At 46.3% G+C, this 16,407-nt stretch overlaps 1 protein-coding gene across 6 annotated transcripts in view; it reads left to right on the forward strand.

The window, feature by feature from the left end:
- The window catches only part of SLC44A3 (solute carrier family 44 member 3), a 92,061-nt gene that overhangs the window by 19,646 nt on the left and 56,008 nt on the right, over positions 1 to 16,407 (forward strand). For 5 of the 6 annotated variants that reach the window (XM_036832798.1, XM_036832789.1, XM_036832810.1 and 2 more), the window contains exons 6-9: positions 4,899 to 5,059; positions 6,712 to 6,801; positions 8,279 to 8,403; positions 12,441 to 12,627. In XM_036832798.1, the coding sequence (XP_036688693.1) occupies positions 4,899 to 5,059; positions 6,712 to 6,801; positions 8,279 to 8,403; positions 12,441 to 12,627 (563 nt within the window). The remainder of the gene's footprint in view (positions 1 to 4,898; positions 5,060 to 6,711; positions 6,802 to 8,278; positions 8,404 to 12,440; positions 12,628 to 16,407) is intronic. The other variant, XM_036832820.1, reaches the window with a different exon arrangement.

Here is a 16,407-nt window from a genome sequence, read left to right on the forward strand (position 1 = left end):
CCACTTCTACTCACCAGTGTAATAGAGGTCCTAGGAATTGCAATAAAGTAAGGGAAAAAAATAGATTGGAAGAGGCAAAACCATCTTTATTAATAGATGACCTAATTGTTTACATAGAAAATCCAAAGGAATCTACAAAATAATTACTTAGTGAATTTAGCAAATCTGCAAACTACAAAGTCAAGTTACATTTCTATGTATTAGCAGCAAACAATTAGGAAATAATTTTGAAGTCCATCTTCAGCACTATCAAAAAAGTATAGAATAACTAGGAATATATTTAACAGAAGACATGTAAGCCCTCAACTGAAAACTTTGATAAGGCATTGCTGAGAGAAATTAAAGAACACCTAAATAAGTAGAGAAATATACCTAATTCATGAATTGGAAGTTTTAATATTGTTAGGATGTCTCTTCTCCCTAAATTGTTCTATAGATTCAACACAGTGCCCCAATATAATTTTTGTAGAAATTGACAAGTTTATTCTAAAAAATACAGAAAATGCTAAAGACATAGGTTCACACACACACACACAAAAAAACTTGAAGAAGAACCAAGTTAGAGAGCTCATAACACCTGATTTCAAAAGTTATTATAAAATTACAGTGATTAAGACAGTGTGGTATTGGAATGAGGATAGACAGATAAGTGGATCAGAACAGAGAGCCCAGAAATAGAGTAACATACACATGGCCAATTGATTTTTAATGAAACTGGCAAGGCAATTTCGTGGGGAGAAGAAGTCTTTTCAACAAATGGTGCTAAAGTAAGTGGAAAGACATGGGGGAAAATGACTTGGTCATTTTGATTGAGGACTCTTACCTTATACCACACACAAAAACTAATTTTAGATAGATCCTAGACCTAAACCTAAGGAGCTAAAACTATAAAGCTTCTAGAAGAAAAATAGAAGAATATCTTTGCCTCCTTGAAGTAGGCAAAAATTTGAGAGGGCACACAACTATATTGAATATAGTTCCCTGTACTATACAGTAAGTCCTTGATAGCAGCTTTATTTTTAATAGCTCAAAACTGTAAACAACTCAAATGGCAATCAACAGGAGACTAGACAAACAAGTGGTAGTATATTCATACAGTGGAATAGTACTCAGCAGTTAAAGGAATGATCTGCTGATACATGTGACAGCTGAGTGTAAGAAGCTGGACACAGAAGAGTGCATACTATGTGATTCCATTTAAATGGGATTAGACAAGAGTCAAAACTAATGTTTAGTTATAGAAATCAGATTAATAGTGCCTGTAAAGGGATGGAGATTGGAAGGGGGCATGAGGGAACTTTCTGGGGTAAAAAAGCTGTCTGCACCTTGAAAGGGCCGGTGGTTGCATTGACATATGTATTTGTCAAAAGCCACTAACTGTATGTTTAAGATCTGTACATTTCACTATATGTAAATTTTACCTCAGTAAAAATAAGAGGAACCTCTTATATCCTAATATGAGCAGAGCTACAAGATGTATTAAGTTTAAAATAAAGCAAACTATAAAGCAGTATACAGTATACCACCTTTCCCATAAAAAGGAAATGTCATAAGTGTGACTTATGTGTTTATATACATATAAGTATGTATACATGTGTGTGTGTATATTTGCTTGTATAATCATTACATCAAACATAACCTATAGGATGTAGTTAGAAAGCTACTCTAGTTTTGTTTCTCTGTCTCTTTAAATTTATTCAGCCAAACTAGTTTTTTCTCTGCCCCTGAATGAAAACACAGTTCCCAAGACTTCTCTGGTTACTTTTAGGTAGTAAGGACTCAGTCACTTTAAGTGGTTAAAAGACACTTTCAATTCAGGAATTAAAATGTTCAGCGCAGTGTGACAGACTTCAAACTTGACCGGAAGTTGAAGCTTCTCCCTCCCCCAGGTTGGGTCAGGAGCAGGGGGACGGCTTGGGTCAGGGGAGGTACAATCCTCTGCTTCTCTCTCCTCTCCTGCTTACTCACCCCTTCCTCTCCCAGCTTGCTAAAACGGGCTTCTGACTCTTGGGGTTGGCACACCAAAAGTGAAGAGAAGACAGAAGGAGCCAGGAGCATTTTTACTTGACTAGTACTGATTCTAGGATGAGTCTCCTGGGCTTGGGAGGTGTTCCAGACAGCTTTCTCCATGAAGCACTTTTCGGGTTATCTGGAAAGTTCCACCAATGGGCTTTCTCACCAGCGGCGCCCCTTACATGGTCGAGGGCACCTCTGCTCTGGCTGATCATGTCCCCATTCCTCTGGTCGGGCCTTCCCCTTTCCCGAGGCATTGAGCAGCTACCCACAGCTTCTTTCCGCTAAGGTCCCCACAGTCGTCCATGTGGCTGTCCTGGACACCAGCCCCACCCCGTTCTCAGGACTCAGACCTTAACCCATGGGTTAAGGTCTGTAGAGCCTCTGAATTTTCCAGGAAACACTTCTCATCTGACTTAGGAGTAGTATCCCTCACCCTAAGGGACAGCGATATATTCACATGGCAGTTCTCTCTCTCAAAACAAAACCATCTGTTTAGAATTGCTCTTGTACATGAGTCTATGCACTTGCCAACACCTGTACACAGTCCACTGTATCCAAATAAAAAATACAATCAACCAAGGTATCAGGAGATCTCAGGATAAAATGTAGACTACAACAAATGAATTTAACTTATTATAAATGTATGACATAACCTAATGAAGGGGGTAGAGAGAAAAGGAGCTGGCCTAAGTAACTTTGGGAAATAACCCTGTGACTACATACTGTAAGCTAAAGCCAAAAAAAAAAAAACACCAAAAAATTTAAAATACTGTACATAAACACTGTGCTCTAGTTGGTAAATTTGTTTCTCACGGGGCACTATTTAGCAATTTTGAAGCTACGTACTAGGGTTGATGATAAAGTAAATATCCATGAGTCCATACTTATATAAATAAATGACTAATTAAGTAAATAAATAAATGGGAGAAAGGGGATAGATCTTTACAGAGGATCTCAGATAATGTGTGTAGATATTCCTCCTCCAGGAGGTGGAACTTAGTTTCCCTCTTCTTGAGAGCAGGCTGGATTTAGTGAATCACTTCTAAAGAACACAGTGTAGAAAGAGAAAAATAGTCACATTCCAGTGGAGAAAACTGGCAGGTACCAACCACCTTAACCAAGTGATTTTGGGCAACTTCAGCAGTGGTGTCATGTTGCTGTTGTGTCCCCTGATGTGATCCTCTGAGAATAGCTCTTTGCCTCTGTGGTTTTCTTCCTATAAACCCATAACTGCAGCCTAATCATGAGAAAATGTGAGGGTCATTCTATAGCTTGAAGGACATTTTATAAGATACCTGACCATGAATCTTCAAAAGTGTCAAGGTTATGAGAAATAGGGAAAAACTAAGAAACTGTCACAGACCAAGAGAGACACAACAAATAAATGCAGTGTGGTATCCCAGAACAGAAAAAGGAATTGGTGGAAAATGGTGACTTCCAAATAAAGACTGTGGTTTAGTTAATAGTGTAGCACCAATGTTGATTTCTTAATTTTCACCAATGTACTGTGGTTATGTCAGATGTTAACATTAGGTGGAGGTGAGTGAAGGTACATGGGAACTCTGTGTACCATGTTTGCAATTTTTCAGTAACACTAAAGTTATTCCAAAATTAAAAGTTTATTTTATAAAATGCTCTTCTAATCTCCAACTTCCAACACTCTTATATTCAGTGTGGGTGAAGGATTTAAGAGAATAACCAGTTTTCTCCTACCTCTCTTTTGACAAACCCTGCTTGGTGGGGTCTGGCATCTCATTTGGGGATATAATTTTTATTATCCTTGAGCCTCAGCAGCAGACTCCTATTTAAATGTCCTATTATGTTCGTGTATGCTAAAAATGTCTCTAGAATGATATACAAGAAACCAAAACAACGGTCGCCTGTGAGGAAATGTACTTCCGTGGCTCAAGGAGAAGAAAGTGCAGTTTCTCACAGTTTATCCTATTGTACCATTTGGAATCTGAGCTGTGTGAATGTATCACACTTGCAAAATTTTTAATTTAAAAAAAAAACAACGGCTTGGTTGTATTACTCTTCTCTTAAATCACCGTTCAGTGACTCGGGAACTCTTATATACTGTTGTGACTCCTGAGAAAGATCCTTCCGTATGTTCTGTGTTGAGCTTCACTGGGGTTTCAGAAGCCATTTTGCCTTCATGGCAATGCGATGTTGGTGACTGCCTAATGTTTTAGCAACTTGTCAGACAATTTGGCACTTCTTGGGTCAGGATTATTTCCACTGTTTGGGGCCCACAGAAGGAAAGAAGAGCAGGATGTTATGAAGGTACGCGTGGCCTCATTAAGATTCATTAGGATGAACATTCCTGGGCATTTTTCCATTTCAGGAAGGGCCCCAAAAGAGGTCAGCTTTCTCATCTACCCAAGGCAGTGATCAACCACAGCTTCATTCATACATTTATCACTCATTTATTAAGCACTCACTCTGTTTGTAACAAAACTCTCAAGGCTTTTACGTCTTCTTAAAGAGGATAGAAATAAAGCTGGTGGTTTCATTAGTACAGCTTCTGATTGAGCCAGTCCTTATCTCTAACAGTTCCTAAAAAGAAATGTGATTCTTGTGTTGGAGTTGGTAGTTTGTTATCCAGGAAGGGCCAAGACATCAGAGTCAGAAATGTCACTCCCCAACATTAGGTTTCTGGTGTCTATGGGCCTCCATAATCAGTTTCCCATCCAGGCATCAGCTGAACACTGTGGCAGCACAGATGCCTGGCTTTCTAAGGTGTAGACTGCAAACAAGATGTTAAACTTCTTTTTATTACTGTGGATCTTATACATTTTGGTTGCTGAGAATTTTAAATAAACATCTTTTTTTAAGATAAGTAATTAAGTAAACATCTTTGCCACTTATTCTTTTATTTTTAGCAAGTCTTTTCCCTTGTTTAATCGATGCATCCCTCAAACGCCTGAGTGTTATTCCCTGCTTGCGTCTGTTTTGATCAATGATGTTGACGCCCTCCATCGAACTCTAAGTGGAATAATGTCAGGAAGAGACACAATCCTCGGTCTCTGTATCCTCGCCTTCGGTAATTTTCAATTAATTTTATTTCAGTGACTATTTATACCAAAGTTTCTAGCACTTATGTATGTTGTACAATGGAAATTAGCCTCTTGACTTCAATATAAAACTTCACTTCATATATCTTCTTTGTAGTTATTTTCAGTGTTTCAGGTTCCAGTGGAGGAGGGGGCAGTAAGACTGGGGAAAGGCCAACTGGCTCTCTGCCCAGAGGCCTCACTAGGTGGGGCTGCCTTAGAGAGTGACCACGTTCCAGGGCCTGCTCCTCAGCTCTGAATAAGGATGGATGTGCAGAGCAGATTGCCACTTTGTGAACTGGCCATGATAAGTACCAGGAACGCATGTCCTCTGGCCCGTGTGCCCTCTTCCCCTAGGCAAGCCCGATCACAAGACTGCTTGGCGAGCAAGGGAAGGAGGTGTGTGCATCATGTTAAATAGCATCAGAGGGCATTGGCCGGATGTATCCAGCTCCTCCTAGGAACAGGCCTACTGGGTTGTAGGAGGGTCAAGGTCTTGAGCCAGATCATGCCTTTTCCAGCCTTTCTGGAAGCAGCCCCCCAGCCACTCGTGACCGTTTGACTTCCCATTTGCTGTTTCAGCTCGATGAGCGCCTTTAAGAGTCGGCCTTCTCTTTGAACGAATTAGTGCTCTCTGCTGCTGTAGGCAATAGTGGTGGCCTCTTATTTACCCCGTTATTTACAGCGGCTGCCTCCCAACCTTGGGAGGTTGAAAGAAACTCTTTGATCAGCCATTAACATAATTTTGCCAGTTTACAAATTGAGTTTTCCATAATTTCATTACCCAAAGGTTACTAATTCCTGAATGCTTGGGGATGCTTAACTAGCCACCATTATGTAACTTCCAGACTTCTTATGACCCAGATGTGCCAGACATCGTGCTTGCTGTTAACACATTAAACCTCATCAGAACCCTATCACCGTTTGTAGGAGAGGAAGCTGAGGCTTAGGGAGGTCTGAGGTTTGGCCAAGCAGAGGTGCAGAGCTGAGACTCAGCCCAGACCTATCTGATTCTAAACCCATGTTCTTAACCACTACACCCAGATATCTATATGTAATCTTGAATTCTTGTTTAGAAAAAAAAAAAGTAATGTAGTATTTATAAATTCACTGAAGTACTGAGAATAAATTCATAGGCTTAAAAACCCCCAAATTGGAAACTGATGTGCAGATTTTTATACATACATCTTATAATCATAAATTTTTCATTTTTAAAGGCATTCATCTTTCACACTTAATGAGAGTATCTGAGAACACAAAATTGGAACTTTAGATAAGTTATGAAATCAAAAGGGTTAAGTTTGATAAAAAATTTTAGATGGTTCATTTGGACTTAAAAGAAAAAAAAAGAATGTTTAGGGTATTTGGGAATAATACCTGCTTTAAAAGAAATTTTTTTAAATTCAGAAAGAATGCTGGCACTTCCAGGAAGTGGCACTGTCACAGGCCTAACTTGTGTATGCTTCAGAGAGCGGCCAGGGTGTGTCTTGTTCTTTTGTTCAGTAGATGTCCACGATATTTAGAGACTGCAGGCCGTCCTCAGCCCTCACTCCTTTGGAAGGTTTAGGCATTCCAGCCCCATCATCATCCCCCTCAGGCCTTGGTGGTTGTTAGAATTTATACGTTTTGCTTAATTTTCTAGCCTTGTCTTTGGCCATGATGATCACCTTCCGATTCATCACCACCCTTCTGGTTCACATTTTCATTGCACTGATTGTTTTGGGATTGCTGTGTAAGTATTTCCACTTGATTGATTTCTTCTTGATTAAATGAGAAGCCTTTCCGTGAAGTGTAGAACTTAAAAGCTGGCATTTCTGAGCTACATGGGGTCTTAGAGAGTCTCTCGTCCAACTCCCTCATGTTACGTAGAGGAGACTCGGGCCCAGAGAGGACAGGGAGGGCCACAGGATTGCTCCTGTCTCACAGAAAACAGCAAAGTTCCTGCCCAGCCTTCTGTCTCTTCTGCACTGTGCCACCTCTCAGATGAGCCGGCCAGGTGAGTGGTACTGGTTTCCACACCATTAAAAGTCAGTTCCAGTGCCTGTTGGAAGCCCTTTAAAGCAGAGGTCCCCAACCCCCGGTCCGAGGCCTGTTAGGACCCGGGCTGCACAGCAGGCGGTGAGCAGCGGGCGATTGAGCGAAGCTTCATCTGCCGCTCTCCATCCCCCACCCCGTCACTCGCATTACGGCCTGAACCATCCCCCCACCCTCCACCCTGTGCGTGGAAAAAGTGTCTTCCACAAAACCGGTCCCTGGTGCCGAAAAGGTTGGGGACCGTTGCTTTAAAGGATGTCTTCTGAATTTTCACATCTCCCATTGACATGTGGGTACCCACGCTGTCATGCAGAGGCTCCGGCCAATCTGAAGAGACGCAGGCCCTGAGCTGGGGCAGGGTCCCGGAGACCCTGCCCGGTGCCCACCGTTTTCCTTTTCAGTGCTGGATCCTGGATCCATCCAGAAGTTGTCGGGGAAGAAGGTCCGAGGGGCAGAGGCATGCAGGGAGCTCAGGGCAGCAGCTGTTTCCAAACTAGTATAGGATATTTTAATTTTTAATAATTAGCATGACCACATAAATAAATAAATAATTGGCATGACCGTAGGTGTTTCATCCCCTAAACAATCAGTTCTGCAGATCACAGGTGCCCAGCGGGCAGGCGCTGGAGGACACGCAGTGTGGCTTGTGAGGGTGCCTTCCCCACCTACGGCTAGTAAAGACGACTGTGACCTCCCTGTCGTCACTGTGGATGCGGTGCAGGTGGCGCTTAGTACCTAAATGCAGAGCATTTGCAATGTCGGGGCACCCGCCCAGTTTTGTAGGTGCCAAGCCAATATCCAGGCTGCCCCTGGAGTTGTCACCCGCAGAGCTCATTTGGAAATTTTAGACTTTAGACTCTAATATTGTTCCTCTCGCCATCCCCTTCGGTGTAGTTTCCTCCCTGCTCACACCCAGCCCCACCCATGGGCTAGGCTGACAGGACACATCTGTGTTCCGGAGTCACCTCCCTGCATCTCCCAGAGACAGGCAGCCACCCCAGGTCTGGCAGGTTCGCAGCTGGCCCGATCCAGCTGCTTCAGAGGGCCGGTCATTGCCTGCAAAGCCCCAGGGATTTGGGACCCACTGCCCGAGCAGGGCCGCCTGGTGTGAAGGGAGGGGCCGGTGGTTAGCTCATGGCATGCGCGCTGAGTTCTGCTGGTGTTTTGCTTTCCAGTTGTCTGTGGTGTCTTATGGTGGCTGTATTATGACTATACGAATGACCTCAGCACAGAATTGGACACAGAAAGGGAGAATATGAAGTGTTTGCTGGGGTTTGCTGTTGTGTCTACAGTTATCACGGTAAGAAGCACCCTTCCAGCAGTAGATCACGTAGCCGGCCAGAACTCTGAAATCCAAATAATTAGATTTTAACCAAAAACAACGAGCACTTGTTTTTCTTTCACTGCAGAATGTATATACATGTTAGTGTAGTGAGTGTACATACGTGTCTAGCGCCTTTGTGTTTTATTTGCGATACCTACGTAGGAATGCATCGCAGCCTTCAAAAAGATGAGTAAACGCTCTGACTTCGTTGCAGGTCACTTCCGCCATCTCAGAGGTAGGTTCGCTCCCCTTGCTGACTCATTGCCCTTGCACACAGTAGAGCCGCTTTCACCCGCAGGCGGCTACAGGGTGGACGCTGCAGCGTGCAGAGGGAGCCAGACATACAACAGTTCCCATTTCCTGGTTTGCGGAGAGTCGCCACCCCTCTAGCCAGTGGATGCTCCGCTCTCAAGGCTGTGACAGCTCGCACTGCCCTTGAACACAGAGAGCCCTTTGTTTCCAGACGTGCGGCTGCTAGGCTAAGTTGGTTTGAGAGAACCGCCGCCTCCTTGGTGAATTCCCTAGTTGAGAGCCGGCAAACAGAGAACATTGAGCCTGGAGATACTGGTCGTTGGGGGAGGGTGGTTGGCAACTGAAAATCATTCTGGTCCCTCCCCTGGTGCTGATAGCAGTTCTGGAATCACAGGGCCCCGGAGAGGGTCAGCAACTGATTTCAGGTGGCCCACGGGCATCCTTTAGTGTGTGGCTTGCTAACCGTTTCATGGAGGCCTGGCCGCCGGGGTTTCCACACGCCCATTAAATCTTTCAGCAAGGGCAGATTCTCTCACCAGCTCAGCTCTCTCCTCTAAGGGAATCCTTCAGTTCTCACATTTGGCACAGGCTTTCCGTTTTCTCCTTTCTAGTGAGGTGTCAGGTTTGTGTTTGTCACATGAACTGCATCTCAGTGACCAAGTATCCGATAAAGCAAAGCTCCTGGTTCGTCCTGGGACCAGGCCCGTAGCTGAGCCAGGGCGTGTGCAGGAGGCTGGAGAAGAAAGGCCCCCCTGCACCCCAGGCCGCGTGCTGGGCTCTTGGGCACTAGGGGCAGGGAGGAGCAGGGCTGGGAGCCGGGAGAGCTCGCTTCGCCCCCTTCCCCCACCCCCAGCCCTCCACAGGGCTCCCTTTGTCTTCACACACTGAACCATTAGTGGCCGCCAGATGCCAGGGTCGGGGGAATGCTCTTCACCGAGGGTCAGGCTAGGGAAGGGGTAGGCTGTGAGAGCAGAGCGAGGAAACGCCCCACGGCTCGCACACCGTTCATTTAACACGTGTGTCACTGCTGCTCAGTCTCTACCAAGGACTGGGTGCTGGCGCGCTTGTTCTCATAAGAGCCCTAGCTTCTCTGTCACCACTACTGAGCGCCTGTTATGCCCAGGGCCCTGCACTAAGCAATGCACCTGGCAGGACAAAGCACAGAGATAACACACGCCCCACGATGAGGTGAATTACAGGGCTAGCAACGCCATGACGTGGTACGCGGGGAGAGAGGGCGGCCTATGAGGGGGGCTGCCTAGGAATATTATTTCAGTGGTTTCAGTAAAACCACTGGCAGCGATGCAGACAATGGGATGAACGGCATCGAATGTTCGCCTCAGTGTGTCAGCCTAGGGGCACAGGCTGAGGTGCAGCAGTTTGCAGCTTAGAGCCCAGAAGGGTGATGTTGAGGCTTGACCCCTGCGGTGAGTCAGCTCTGCTGTCCACCCCGCCCAGCCCGCACCCCTGGCACCATCCCCAGTGGGTAATGCTGATCTCCCTTGAGACTGGGGAAGTGACGGGTTAGAGTTAACTCATCACTTGTGGTCAATATCCTGGTGTACTTTGAACGTGAGGGGAGCATTTTATACATATATATGTATATATAATATAATTGAAAAACACACGCATTGAAACACACACATTTTACCATTCCACTCAGGAGCTAGAAGCCAAGTTTATTTGCCTAAAGATTGTATCATTTTGCCTCATTAGAATTTTTAGTAAAAAATGACAACAACAAAATATGTCCCTCTTCCTTGTTGATTGTGCTAGGCATTGAGGACACAGAGATGGAAATTCCTACTGTCTCCTCCAGGCATCTTCCCTGGCTCCTCAGGCCAGTCCCCACAGCTATGGCAGGAGGCCCTTCTCCCAGCCCCGGGAGCAGTTCTGCACAGTTTATCCCACTGCCCTCTGACTTTCCTCCACTTGATTATGAGGTCCCTGAGGGCAGCAATGCCCAAGCCCAGCTGGAAGAGGAAGGGCATCCTAGGCCAAGGGAGTAGCATGTGAGGGGTCACATAGACAATAGAGGAACCTGCAGGAAGTTCCCTCGGCAGGAAGGGACCATGCCAGGAAGATCCTGATTTACAGTGATGATGATTTCGATCTTTATCCAGGAGTTTTGGGGAGATGTTGAAGGATTTTGAGCAGGGAGATGATATCCTTGACTCTACCTTTTACAAAGATCCCTTTAGCTTGGGTTGGAGGAGGGATTGAGGCAGGGGTAGGGGGCTAAGGGGATTAAAACAGAAGGTAGTGCGGAGTCTACTGGGGTCTGGATGAGAGATGTTGAGACTTGAGCTGTGGCATCAACGTGGGAATAGAGAGGAGAGGATAGATTGAGAGCTCTATCAGGAAACTGAGTCCGAGGTGATTGAGATTGTGCTGTGCGCTGGGACTGTGCCAGTCCTTGACAATAACAGACGGCCCTGCCCTCAAGGAGCTTAATGTAATGTGAAATGCAGACAATAAACATCTACAGTAGAGTATGTTGAGTGCTACAGTAGGGTAAGTATGGGATAAAATGGAAGCACGCAAGAGAGGAACCTGATTTTTTCTTGGAGAGTCCAGGAAAATTAGGGCCACTGGAGTAGGGAATACAGGGGAAATAAGTTTTTGTATGAAGATAATGAATTCGGTTCAGGACAAGTTGAGTTTGACACCCTGTAGGACACCCAAGGCCTGGTCAGTAACTGAAGTGCTTACTCATCCAGCACCTAGAGAAAGGTGAGGCTGGAGATTTTTTTTTTAATTGGCCACAGGACCTTAGTTCCCCAACCAGGGATCGAACCCGTGCCCCCTGCAGTGGAAGCGTCGAGTTCTAACCACTGGACCCTGGAGATTTTTATTTAAAGGTTATCAGCATCTAAGAAGGATTCAAAAACCACAGAGGAGTAGGAGAGACCACCCAAAGGATCCCAAGGAATAGCAACTGAAGAAGTAGAAGGAGAGCCAGAGGAAAGAGCAGTCACAGAAGTCAAAGGAGAAAGTTTTAGGAAAAGAGGAGGGGACAAGAGATTCACACGCCATGCTGAGGTCAAGCAAGATCTGGAATGTTTCCGTGGGATTTGACATTCAGGAGGTCAGATGAGGTGACCTTGGGGAGAGCAGTTTCAGGAGAGTCTTGGGGTCTGGAGGTTTACAGGCAGCTGAAGGATGAGTGCAGGTATGGACGTGCAGATGGCTGGTGTGGACCAGTACTTGAAGAAGCTCGCCTGTGAAGGAGATGAGAGATGACGGTGGCTGGACCGCGGTGTGAGGGTAGAGGGAGGTTTGTTTCTTTCATACGATATTTATATACAGGGAGGCCAAAGCCAGCAGAGGAGGAGGCACAGAAGGTTGCTTTGAGGCACGATCACTGTCCTCTTCCCTCATACTTGTGTCCCCTTGACCTTCTGCAGTCCTTCAGCATTCTCTGAGCATCTTGGGTACTGTGGAGGGAAAAAGAAATAGACGGTTCCCTGACCCCAGAGGACCTTATTCTCGTTTTCTCTCATTCTCTGACCAGATTGCAAGCTCCTTTAGAGCAGGGGCTGTGTCTTGTCCACTGTTGTAGCAGCAGGATCTAGCATAAGTATCAGCACATAGTAGATGCTCAGTTAGTATTTGAGAATATGTCTATTCTATTATAATAAAAGTAGGGAGTAACTATCTTAAAAGAGTTGTTTGCCGAGATGTCAGGGAAATATTAGGGTTTGTTTTCAGCTCTTCTCAGTTCTTCATTATTTTGAATAATTTAACCCCTTTCTCACCAGGCAGTTCTGCTCGTCTTGATTTTTGTCCTCAGAAAGAGAATAAAATTGACAGTTGAACTTCTCCGAGTCACAAATAAAGCCATCAGCAACTCTCCTTTCCTGCTGTTCCAGCCACTGTGGACGTTTGCCATCCTCATTTTCTTCTGGGTCACCTGGATGGCCATACTCCTAAGCCTGGGAACTGCAGGTAAGGGCAGTGGGAGTGGGGTCCATCACCCTGGAGTCATGCACAGAAGGCCTCACCGTTCTGGAACCATTGGCCTGTTTTTGGAAGGACCAAATTTCCCATGCAGCTAAAGGCATCTGATGGCAACAGTGACGGTGCTTGGGGCTCTGTCATGGGAGAAAAAGCAGGAAATTCTTTTTCCTCTTTTGTATCAGTATGTGAAAAAAAGAACCCAGGAAAGACCCTGTTAAAATGTTGTGCTCAGAAGAACGAGCTTAAGTTTAAAGCAAGTGTGCGCAGATGTTCACATTGCTTTGCTCCTGGGAAGACAGTACTGTCCTCCATTCTGCTGTCATATCTGTACAGTGGTTTTCCACCAGAGATATTCCTCAGAATCTGCTATGGTGCTTTACTAAAATACAGATGCCTGGGCCCCATCCTCAGAGACTCTGATTCACTTGGTTTGTGGTAGGGTTAAATTTTTTTGGATGCCTGTAAGAGAGCAACTACATTCTAGAACAGTGCTATTCAAAGGGTTGTCTGACACCGGATAAGGAGCTTATGCCAGAATGTATATCCCTCCATCACTTCCTCCGTCAAGAAAGTCTTGCTGTGAAAAAAAAAAAAATGTCAGCAGAACGAGACGATAGGCCTAGTGATGCAGCTGACCTTCCTTCTGGCACAAGCTCCTTATCTCACTGTGGACTAGTCACATACAGGGTGAGCCCAGGCCACTAGTCTATGGCCCCGTTTGAGTGATACTGCTCTAGATCTTCTCTCACTCACTCCTCGATTTGATTTAGTTAAGGCCCAAACTCACACTCTGATGTGAGTACAAAAGAGTAAGTTGCTTTCGGAGACTGTCACCAGGCAGATAAGAACCACAGCAGATGTCAAAGCAACAAGGCTAACATAATTTCTTAATGGTTTATCAAGTTTATTCTGTTCCCTGTAGGCTCCAGTTGTATATGTAGGAATAACTACACGTAGTAGATTCTTAGTAAACTAGGTTCTCTTACCTCTCTTCTGGAGTAAACTGAACCCGTGGAGATTACTCCAAGATGGGCAGCCAGCTGTCTGGAGGTCCAAGCCCTTGGAAGCCCATGTTTCCAACTTAGAGATGCTCTAGGGGCAGTCTCTTCTGTCGGGGGTCTCTGGAAGCTTGCTGAAGGCCTGCAGTGCACTTCCGATAATTATCCAGCAGGGAACCTTGTTCAAACAGGCACAGGACAGTAATCAATCAGGATGAGGTTTGTGTGAGAGTGATGGAAACCTCAGAACAGTGGCTTAAACAAGATGACACGTAATTTCTCTCTCATGTAAATGAAGCCCACAGGAGGAGACCCCATGCCAGCATGGGCTGCCAGAGGTCACAGACCCACGCGCCTTTTTTCTTGCTGCACAGCCTACCACTTGCTTCCACCTCATAGCTGAAATAGACACTCGAGTTCCAACCACCCTGTCTTATTCGAGCTGTGAGGAAGGTAGCAGGGAAGTCATGACAACACTTCCACCTACAGCCATTGGGCAAATCCCAGTTACATGGCAACTCCTATGTGCAAAGGGGGACAGGAAATGTCATTTCGTTGGTGGCAGCCATGCACAGCCTAAAAATGAGAGGTTCTGTGAATTGCAGGGCAGTTGGAAGTCTTAACTAGGGCAACACTGAACAAGCATCTTCCAGCTCATTTCCTTGACGTGATCTTAGTCCTGGCGGAAAGGGAAGCAATGGCCTCGGTGCCTGCAGGAAAGCAAGCATTTGTTGAAAATTTCCCAAATTCTAAGCTCTGCACTAGGTGCTTTCTTATGTTCTCTCCTTTAAGTGTCGCAACCCCCTTTCGATGCCTGTGTTGTTATGTTCAAGTTACAGGCAAGAAAACTAAGGTTCTGAGAAAGCAATTTGCTGAAGGTCCAGCTAGAAAGTGTGATGGCTCTTACTGACGCCAGAGCTCTAGAACAGAACCTGTGCTCTTTCCACTACCTCGCATGTCCCTTGTGTCTGGGATACAAAGCTAGGAGATCAAATTAGACCTCCTCAGGTTTGTCTGTTCAAGTTGAAGCAGTATTGTGACCACAGCAGCTGGCTGGTGAATGCAGGCCTGTAATGTGGTGTTTGGGACCTGCGGCCTGAGGGCAACATGACAGGGCCAGAGGCTAAAGCCAGATCAGGCTGGGAGTGAGGTGTGGCAGGAGGTGGCAGGGCTTGACGCTCTGGTGGTGGACTGTGGCGCTGGGCCCTCGCCCTAGAGAACCACAGAGGAGAGGTGAGGCCTCGGGAAGTACAGCTCAGGACCAGGGAGGGACCTTCCTACTCCAGCCTCCAGGGCACAGCTGCCCGCCCCGCTGTCCTTGTGGGCTGTGAGTCTGGGTGAAGGGAATTGTCTCTGTGGTTAAACCCTCAATGATTTGGAGCAGGACACGTTCTTTCGTTCTTTAATGCACAGATGTTAGGTGAGCACTGGGGGGACGAGGCCCTGGCAAAGCACTGGGGAAGAGTGGTGGCCTCTCCCCACGGTGAGGATGGCAAAGGCTGATGAACATCGCAAGAGGAGAAATTTGGGGAGCTATGGAGCGGCACAGTGGAGCTCCAACCCCCTCTGCGAGTCAGGGAAGGCTTCTCAGAGGATGGGCTGGAAATTACCAGAAGATGGGAAAGTACGGAGAGAGGCAAAGGGGATTTAGTGGGGTCATGTCCAAGCACAGGAGAGAACCTGCTCACAGGGGACAAGGCGAGAGCTGGTCCTGAGAGTTGGGGATGCAGTCGGAGAGGAACACGCCCCAAGGCCAACTCGGGGTGAGCTGCTAGCAGGGCTCTCCTTCAGTTCCCCCACTTCGGCCCCAGCTGGGCCCAGGGCCTGGGGACATTACACAGCCTCAGCCCAGGACCGAGAGGAGGGGCAGGGAGAGAGTGGGCTGCTCTGTAGGGCCGAAGGCAGCACATCAGAGGGTCACATATAAAAGCCCAGCCCTTCTCTATCTGTGGAAGGAGCAAAATGAGCAAAAGTGAGAGGAGTTGAAGGGCAGAAAAGGAAACCGGGTGCCCAGGACCTACCGTAGGGGTCTGTGGGCAGGTTGATGTTCAGCTTCACAAGAGAGGGTGTCTCACAGAGTGACTGCCTTCCCCCCTTCCCCGGGGCTGAGCGTCATAGAAACCAGATCCGCTGTCCCCTTAGGCCACCTGCCTCTCCTTTCCACTCACCTGTGGGCCGACCCAGGTGCACAGAACTCCCTTTGACTTCAAAGGCCTTTTCATGCAGTGCCAGGACGATGGGCTCTGGGCCTGGGCAGGTCATCTGCTGCTTGTTTTGATCTTCAGCAGATGCCCAGGTGATCCGGGTGGTGAGAGATGCCTGCACAGCACCTGACTGTCTCATTTCATGTCCCTCAGGAAGTCCCAGAACCCTCAGGCTCTCTCTTCAGTCTCCACCCAATGTTCCCAATGCTGTGGGGTGTCCTCAGTGGGTAAATACTGTAAGACTTTTATTGTGTCAGATGATTGAATGAGTTAATATTTTAATGTGTAAAAAAGAAAAGAAAATGCAGACAAAGTGAACTTTAGGTTGATCATTTTTTGCCATTTTTTTGATGAGCTCTTACTCTAGTGACTGTTAATCAGTCTCTTGACTAGTTGACAGACTCTGGCTTGTTTGAAGATTGTTTCAGTGGAGCATAACGAGGCCCTCAGTAATGACAGCAACTAGTCAGCTGGGACTTGTCTGCCACCAGCAATGTGACAGTGACTACTAAATCCAGTGAAAATAATAGTTACAGGAAAACGGAAATAACCTTGGGAATCCAGTA

Source organism: Balaenoptera musculus, chromosome 1, assembly GCF_009873245.2.
Source record: "Balaenoptera musculus isolate JJ_BM4_2016_0621 chromosome 1, mBalMus1.pri.v3, whole genome shotgun sequence".
Classification (NCBI taxonomy): Eukaryota; Metazoa; Chordata; class Mammalia; order Artiodactyla; family Balaenopteridae; genus Balaenoptera; species Balaenoptera musculus.